Genomic DNA, 8767 nt, shown 5'->3' on the forward strand with positions numbered 1-8767 from the left:
ACCCCACCCCTTTCGTGCCCCACCCACCACCCTTAGCCCCACCCACTCCAGCCCCACCCACCACCCTTAGCCCCATCCACTTCAGCCCCACCCACCACCCTTAGCCCCACCCTGTGACATTTCACCCTTAGACCCCACCCCTTTCATGCCCCACCCACCACCCTTAGCCCCGCCCTGTGACATTTCAACCCTTAGCCCCACCCCTTTCATGCCCCACCCACCACCCTTAGCCCCGCCCTGTGACATTTCACCCTTAGCCCCACCCCTTTTCATGCCCCACCCACCACCCTTAGCCCCGCCCTGTGACATTTCACCCTTAGCCCCACCCCTTTCATGCCCCACCCACCACCCTTAGCCCCACCCCTTTCATGCCCCACCCACCACCCTTAGCCCCGCCCTGTGACATTTCACCCTTAGACCCACCCCTTTCATGCCCTACCCACCACCCTTAGCCCCACCCCACTCCAGCCCCACCCACCACCCTTAGCCCCACCCTGTGACATCTCACCCTTAGCCCCACCCCTTTCGTGCCCCACCCACCACCCTTAGCCCCACCCCCCTTTCATGCCCCACCCACCACCCTTAGCCCCACCCTGTGACATTTTCACCCTTAGCTCCACCCCTTCCATGCAGCACCTGCTAACTTGGCCTCGCCCCTTCCATGCCCCACCCACCACCGTTAGCCCCACCCAGCCCAGACCCACTCACCACCCTTAGCCCCCCGCCCCTCAAGCTCCACCCTCTGTAACACTCCACCCTTATCCCCACCCCTCCATTAGCGACCCACCCCCCCTTAGCTCTACCCATCCTGCCCCCACTCCCTTTAGCCCCACCCCTCCTTAACCCCACCCCCTCCCTTAGCCCCACCCAGTCAAGCCCCCCCTTAGCCCCACCCCTCCAGCCCCATCCTTAGCCCCACCCATCCTGCCCCCTTAGTAGCCCCACCCCTATGCCACTGCACCCAAAGCCCCCCCACAAGACCCCCTCCTTTAGCCCCCAACACCCCTTCACCTCCCTCGACAAGCCCCTCCCTTAAAGGAAACCGCCGGTGGGAAGAACAAGGAAGGGGGCGCTTTAATAGCCAGGGTCGGTGGAGGCGTGGTTAGTGCCGACAGGGGCGTGGCTAGACGCGGCGGGGGCGTGGCTAGCGCCAGCAGGTGCACAACTACATTCGGCGGGGGCGGGGTTAGCGCCGGCGGGGGCGGGGTTAGCGCCGGCGGGGGCGGGGTTAGCGCCGGCGTGGTTAAGGCCGGCATGGGCGTGGTTAAGGTTCGCGGGGGCGTGGCCGAGCCCGCCGGGGCCAGGCGGCAGGCGTGCCGCCATGGCCTCCAGCTCGGCCCGCAGCCCCCTCCAGCCCCTCGCGCAGCTCCCGCAGCGCCGCCGCCTGCTCCCCTTCCCCGGCGGCGCGTCTGCCCCGCCCTGCCGCGCGTACTCCAGGTACAAGCAGAGCCCCCCAACGCCGAACACGATCGCTTCCCCCAGCAGCTCCGCCCCCAGCTCCGCCGCCGCCTCCTCGTTCAGCGGTTTCACGGCGGCGGCCGCGGAAGCCCATCAGCCGCATCTTGGCGCGCATCTCCACCCAGTGATACACTGCGGGGGGGGGGGGGGGGGGGCACTGACTAAGGACCCCCCCGGAGTCCTTCCCCGGTGTGACACCCCCCCCCCTTCCCCCAGTCACCCCCCCTCCTCCCCCAGTGACCCCCCCCCCCCCCCCCTCCGCCCCAACTCACGCTGGGCGGGGGGCAGGCGGAGATGTAGGTGCGGAAGAAGGGACTGGCGCGGGCCCCGGCTTTGATGCGCGCCGCCAGGGGGCGGCTCAGCTGGCGCGCGCCCAGGGTCAGCAGCTTGGCCAGCGGGAACGCGCCCGCCACCATCGTCCGCCCGCGCGCGCCGCCCTGACGTCAGCGCCGCGCGACGCCGGCCGGCGAGGGAGGGAGGGGGGGCGGGCCGCCCCGAAGCTCCGCCCACTGCTCTTCGCGGGGCCGCGGAGTCACCCGCCTGGTGCCCCCCAGCCGACCCGCAGCCACGCCCTCTGAGCCCAGGACAACCGCCCCCCTGAGCGCAGACCCGCAGCCGTGCCCCCTCTTTCCCCCGAACAGAAGCCACGCCCCTGAGTCCAGGCCACGCCCCCTTTACCCAGACCAGGCACCACGCGCCTTTAGACAACGCTCCGAAGACCCGGCCCCTTACCCGGACATGAAACCACGCCCCCTTCCCACACAAACCCACGCCCCTTCGCGCCCCAAACCCACGCCCCCTTTTCCCCGAACGGAGGCCTCGCTCCCTTTCCCACGTACTAAGCCACGCCCCTTTTCCCGGCTTTAAGCCGCGCCCCCTTTCCCTGCCTGAAGTCACGCCTCCCTCCCAATCCGAAGCCACGCCCCTTTCCCTCACACGCAGCCACGCGTGGGGGTGGGGGGGGAGTTTGGGGGGGGGGTCGGGCTGTTTCTGCGTGACTCGTGGGTGACAGTGGGGCACCCGTGGGTGGTGTCGGACTCCCCTGGGTGACACTGGAACGCCTGTGGGTGACACTGAAGCACTGAACCCCCCATGGGTGATGTCGGAGCACCCATGGGCAATGCTGGACCCCCCCTGGGTGACACTGGCGTGCTCGTGGGTGATACTGGACCACCTGTGGGAGGCAGTGGAGCACCCATGGGTGATGTTGCTCCCCCCTGGGTGGCAACGGACCCCCCCCTGGGTATCACTATGGCACCCGTGGATGACACTGGGGCACCCGTGGGTGATGCCAGTCCCCCATGAGTAACACTGGATCCCCACTGGGTGACACTGGGGCACCCGTGTGAGACAGCAGGGTAGCCGTGGGTGATGGTGGAGCACCCAGGTGACACTGGAACACTCATCGGGTGACACTGGGGCACCCGTGGGTAATGCTGGACCCCCTTGGGTGGCACCGGACCACCCGTGGGTGACACCACACACACACCCCCCAAGCGACCCTGTACCCCTGGCACGTGTGGGGCTTCCTGGGGGCTCTCCCACCCCAGACGTGGGCCAGGCTCCACGCGACCACCGGGTCACGTTGCTCCGCGTGTGCCCCCACCCCCCCTGGGTGCCCCCCCCCCCGGTGCCCCCCCGTGTCCCCCGCCCCCGTGGGCGGGGACACCGGAGCCGGTGCCCGTGTACCGAGGGCGGTGGAGTCTCGCACTGAGCCGGTACCCAGGGGTCCTGAGACAGGAGATGGGGGTCCGGGGGGGGGGGGGGCGGTGTAAAGCTCACGGGACAAGGGGGGTGGGGGTGGACACGCGTGGGGGGACTCAGGACACAGCGGGGGGGGGCCGGGACAGCGAGGGGGGGGACAAGGGACCCTGGGGGAGGGAGTCGGGACACCGGAGGTGGGGCACCAGCATCACGGTGGGGTGTCGGGGTGAAGTGGAGCGGACATGGGGGAAGGGGGGGACACGCGTGGGGGGACTCAGGACAGAGCGGGGGGGGCGCCGGGACACCGAGGGGGGGTGCAAGGGACACTGAGGTGGGGACAAGGGACACCGGGGGGGGCAAGGGACACTGAGGGTGGAGCAAGGGACACGGGGCAGCGGGGTGATGCGTGTGGGGGGGACTCAAGGGATCACGAAGGGGGCCGGGACAACCGAGGGTGGGGACAAGGGACACTGGGGGGGGGACGACAAGGGACACTGGGGGGGGGGGGGCGCGGGGCACAGGGGGGGGCATGGGGCACGGGACACGGGAGGGGCACGGGACACTGGGACAGGGGAAGCAACACGGGAGGGTGGGACAAGGGACACTGAGCGGTGGCACCTGTATCACGCGGGGGAGGGCCGAGGGGGGCGGCTGCTACCGGTCCCGTGTCCCCTCCACCGGAGGGACCCACCGGCAGCTCCCTGGTAACGACCACGTCAAAGGGGGGGGGGGAGGGCAGGGCTGGTGATGGGGAGGGGGGATGATACCGGTAACCCCTCCCCCTCGTGCCCCTCCCCCCCAGTACACCCCTCCCCCCACTCCAGAGCCACTGTCACGACATGGGGCACTGGGCTATGCCCCCCCCCCCTTGCTCAGCCAGGTCCTGCATGGGGCAGAGGTGAGACACACACCCCTCCCCCCCATTACCCCTGGGACCCCCCCCCAGACGCTGGGACACACACACACGGCCCCCTCCCCTTGCCTCATCGGGACCCCCAAGCCACTGGGACCCCCGCCAGGTGCCACCTCAGGGACCCCTCTACCCACCCAGGACCATGGTGGCCCCGCGGTGGGTGGCCCCATGATGGTGGCCCCAGTCGTAGTGTCCCCATGGTGGTGGCCCCAGTTGTGGTGGCCCCATCATGGTGGCCCCAGCGGTGCTGTCCCCCATGGCGGTAACCCTCTTGTTTGCCCCATCCTTGTGCCCCCCGTGGTGGTGACCCCACAGTGGTCACCCCAGTGTGGCCACCCCAGTGGTGACACCCCCCTAGTGTCCCCCCTCGGTGTGCCCCCCATGTCCCCCCACAGGAGGAGCGCTCAGCTCAGGCAACGCTGGCCGCTTGGCACCAGTACCGGCACGCCTGCGAACTCCGCCTGCACCTCGACCCCCCAGCACCCGGTGAGTGCGCTGGAGGTGGGGACACCAGGGGGACACTGGGAGGACACTGGGGGATGCCCTGACCCCCCCACCCCACCAGGACCTGTTTGCAACCGCAGCTTCGACATGTACGCCTGCTGGGGGGATGCAGTCCCCAACACCACCGTCACTGTCCCCTGCCCCTGGTACCTGCCCTGGCACCACCGAGGTAAGGGCGGGGGGCGTGTCCCCCCCCCCCCCATGGGTGGCCGTGGGGGTGACAGGAGGGGGCACTCAGTGCAGGGTGGGGTGGTGGCTCGGCACTGCGGACCCGACGGGCGCTGGGTGCTGGATGAGACTGGGAGACCTTTGGCGGGATCATTCGCAGTGCCCAGGATCCGGCACAGGAGCAGCCGCTGCAGGTAGGGGTCTGGGGGCTGAGCCGGGGTGTGGGGTGCTGGGCGTGGGATGCTGTGCCGTGGGGTGCTGGGTGCTGGGGCGTGGGGTGCTGGGGCACGGGATGCTGTGGCATGGTGTGCTGGGCTGGGGTGTGGGGTGCTGTGCCATGCCATGGGGTGCTGGGGGTGTGAGGTGCTGGGGCGTGGGGTGTGGGGTGCTGTGGCATAGGGTGCTGTTGCTGTGCCATGGGGTGCTGTGTTGGGGCATGGGGTGCTGTGCCGTGGGGTGCTGGGTGCTGGGGCGTGGGGTGCTGGGGTTTGGGGTGCTGGGGTGTGGGGTGCTGTGTTGAGGCGTGGGGTGCTGTGCCGTGCGCAGGGTGCTGTGCTGGGAGCTGCACCATGCTGTGATGTGTCACACTGCCGTGCCGTGTGGTGCGCCCTGCTTCTCTGCTGCGTGGCGTGCTGGGCTGTGCCATGCCCTGTCCATGCCCTGTGCCATGCTGTGCTGTGCCGTGCTGTGCACCACGCTGTGCCCAGCGCTGTGCCCTGTCCCATGCCCTGTGCCGTGCCACGCTGTGTCATGCACTGTGCCGTGCTGTGCCGTGCCCGTGCCATGCCCTGTACCACACTGTGCCATGCTGTGCCCTGTGCCGTGCCCTGTACCACACCGTGCCGTGCTGTGCCGTGCCCGTGCCGTGCCCTGTACCACACTGTGCCATGCTGTGCCCTGTGCCATGCCCTGTACCACACTGTGCCGTGCTGTGCCGTGCCCGTGCCGTGCCCTGTACCACACTGTGCCATGCTGTGCCCTGTGCCATGCCCTGTACCACACTGTGCCATGCTGTGCCCCCGTGCCGTGCCCTGTACCACACCGTGCCGTGCTGTGCCGTGCCCGTGCCATGCCCTGTACCACACTGTGCCCCGTGCCGTGCCCTGTACCACACCGTGCCGTGCTGTGCCGTGCCCGTGCCATGCCCTGTACCACACTGTGCCCCGTGCCGTGCCCTGTACCACACCGTGCCGTGCTGTGCCGTGCCCGTGCCCATGCCCTGTACCACACTGTGCCCCGTGCCGTGCCCTGTACCACACCGTGCCGTGCTGTGCTGTGCCCGTGCCATGCCCTGTACCACACCGTGCCGTGCTGTGCCCGTGCCATGCCCTGTACCACACCGTGCCGTGCTGTGCCGTGCCATGCTGTGCCCCATGCCATGCTGTGCTGTGCAGTGCCATACCATGTTGCACCGTGCCATGCCGTGCCATGCCCCATATCGTGCTGTGCCGTGCCCCGCTACCCCCCCTGCCACACCCTGTGCCACCTCCCGGCTTGGTGCCACCTCCCCCGTCGCCGTGTCCCTCTCCCCACAGCGCCAGGCCTGGCTGCTGGAGCAGTTCCGGCTCCTCTACACTGTGGGCTACTCCCTGTCCCTTGTGGCCCTCCTGCTGGCGCTGCTACTGCTCCTCACCTTCAGGTACCGTGGCGGGGGGCACCCATGGGTGCTAGGAGGGCACCCATGGGTGCTGCTACCCACTGACCTTTGTCCCCACAGGCGCCTGCATTGCACCCGCAACTTCATCCACGCCAACCTCTTCCTCTCCTTCGTGCTGCGGGCAGGCGCCATCCTGACGCGGGACGCGCTGCTGCGCCGCCGCCTGCGCCCCGGCCCCCGCACACCCCGCTGCAGCTGGTGGGCCAGGAGGTGGGCACCCACGGGTGGGGGGGCACCCACATGGGGGACACCCATGAAGCGGACAGCTATGGTGGGGGCACCCATGGGTGGGGACAGCCATGGTGGGGGCACCCAAAGAGTGGGGACACTCATGGGTGGGGGGTTGATGGGCTGTGCTGGGATGTGAGACCCAAGGGTGGGAGCTGGTCAGACATGACACTGGTCCCACCACAATCCTGGTGCCACCACGATCCTGGTCCACTATGACACTTGTCCCACCATGACCCTGGTGGCAGCATGATCCTGGTCAAATGTGATATTGGTGCCACCACGGTCCCGGTTCCCACCATGACATTGGTGCCACCCACAGCTCTGGTGCCACCACGATGCTGGTGCCACCACCATAACACTGGTGCCACCATGACATTGGTGCCACCACGCTGTTGGTGCCACCATGATCCTGGTCCAACATGATATTGTTCCCACCACAACACTGGTGCCACCATGATCCTGGTGCCACCACAATGCTGGTGCCACCATGATCCTGGTGCCCCTCTGAGGCTGTTCCCCCCCCCGCCGCTGCTGTCCCGCTGGTGCTGGGGTTGTCCCCAGGGCAGGCGGTGGCCAGCTGCCGGCTGGCCCAGGTGGTCACCCAGTACTGCGTGGGGGGCCAACTACGGGTGGCTGCTGGCCGAGGGGCTCTTCCTCCACAAGCTCCTGGTGCTGGTGGCCTTCAGTGGCCGGCGCTGCCTACCTGCCTTCCTCCTCCTCGGCTGGGGTGAGCCCCGCTCTGTGTCCCCACATGTCCCCTCTGTGTCTCCGTGTCCCCTCCCCAACCTTGTCCCTGTCCCACCAGGAGCCCCCGTGCTCTTCGTGGTACCATGGGTGGTAGCGAGGTACCTCTATGAGAACGAGGGGTGAGGCCTGCCACTCCTGCCCCCCATTGTCCCCACTTTGTTACCCCCAGGGGACACCCTGTCCCCTTGGGGATGTCCCCAAGGTTGAGGTCACCCCCCCCATGTGTGTCACTCCCCCCCCCCATGGCAGGTGCTGGGAGAGGAACGAGAAGGTGGCAGTGTGGTGGATCATCCGCTGTCCCATCCTGGTGGCAGTGGCGGTGGGTGACATGGCGTGGGGGAGGGGGTGGCTGTCACCAAGGGGGTGTCCCCACTGGAGGGGGTGTCCTCACCACAGGGGGTGTCACCGCTGGTGTGTCGTCCCTCCCCAGGTGAACTTCATGGTATTTGTCCGCATCGTCCGTATCTTGGTGGCCAAAGTCCGGGCGCATCAGGTGTCCCAGGGGGACACCAGGGTCAGGGTGGGGACATGGGGTGGGGGTGTGTGTGGGGACACATGTGTACACTGGGGTGTGTGGGGCGGGGGCAGGGGAGATGTCACATCCTGGTCCCCGTGGAGTCTCCATGTTGTCCCTGCAATGTCCTCATGCCCACCATAGCCCCATGTGTGTCCCCAAGCATGTCCCCACCTTTGCAGTGTCCCCAAGCGTGTCCCTGGGGGTGTCCCTGTTCCGGGGGGCTCCCCATGCTGTGGCTGTACCCATCCTGGGGGTCCCCCCATCCCGGAGGTGTCTCTCGAGGTGTCCCTGTCCCTGGGGGTGTCCCCATCCTGGGGGTTCTCCCTGTCCCAAGGGGGTCCCCATCCCGCGGGTGCCCCCCCCCTCCCCCCAGGCTGGCCCGCTCGACGCTGACGCTGATCCCGCTGCTGGGGGTGCACGAGGTGGCCTTCGCCCTGTTGGGGGAGGGGCACGGGGGGGGCACCCTGCGCCTGGTGCGGCTCTGCCTGCAGCTGCTGCTGTCCTCCTCCCAGGTGTGGGGGCAGGGGGGGCCATGGGGGCGGGAGGGTGCTGTGGGAGAGGCCATGGGGGGTCAGGGGGTGTCGGTGGGGGGGCTCCGGGGCAGGGCATGGGGGGGGGGGGGGTGCAGAGGGGGTCGAAGGGATGCTGGGGGAATGCGGGGGGGGGGGGCATGGGGGGCGGGGGGAGTAAGGGGTTGCCATGGGGGGCGGGGGGGGGGGTGTCGGAGGTTGCCATGGCGATCTGTGGGATACGGGGGGTGGGGGTTGGGGGGGGTGCGAGGGTGTGCCGTGAGGGGTCGGGAGGGTGCTGGGGGGATGGGAGGTGTGTGTCAGTGAGGCACCATGGGGTCGGGAGGGGTGGGGGGGCA

The 8767-nt window shown here is 68.9% G+C and overlaps 2 protein-coding genes across 2 annotated transcripts; one reads left to right on the plus strand and one right to left on the minus strand.

Moving 5' to 3' along the window:
* Positions 1-1127: 1127 nt before the first annotated feature.
* On the minus strand, positions 1128-1928 carry OPA3 (outer mitochondrial membrane lipid metabolism regulator OPA3). The gene is given in 4 exon segments (XM_055792471.1): positions 1128-1413; positions 1416-1536; positions 1538-1590; positions 1727-1928. Coding segments are annotated over 4 exon segments (471 nt in total). The 5' UTR covers positions 1875-1928; the 3' UTR covers positions 1128-1264.
* A 2403-nt stretch (positions 1929-4331) lies between these two features.
* Positions 4332-8406, plus strand: GIPR (gastric inhibitory polypeptide receptor; the record flags this gene model as incomplete). Its single annotated transcript, XM_055792469.1, is given in 13 exon segments — positions 4332-4337; positions 4471-4561; positions 4641-4748; positions 4877-4941; positions 6283-6386; positions 6465-6585; positions 6588-6614; positions 7202-7249; positions 7251-7362; positions 7441-7501; positions 7632-7701; positions 7813-7925; positions 8273-8406. Coding segments are annotated over 13 exon segments (1060 nt in total), but the record flags the coding sequence as incomplete, so codon positions are not given.
* Positions 8407-8767: the final 361 nt, after the last annotated feature.

Source organism: Falco peregrinus, chromosome 20 (genome assembly GCF_023634155.1).
Source record: "Falco peregrinus isolate bFalPer1 chromosome 20, bFalPer1.pri, whole genome shotgun sequence".
In the NCBI taxonomy this organism is placed as follows: domain Eukaryota; kingdom Metazoa; phylum Chordata; class Aves; order Falconiformes; family Falconidae; genus Falco; species Falco peregrinus.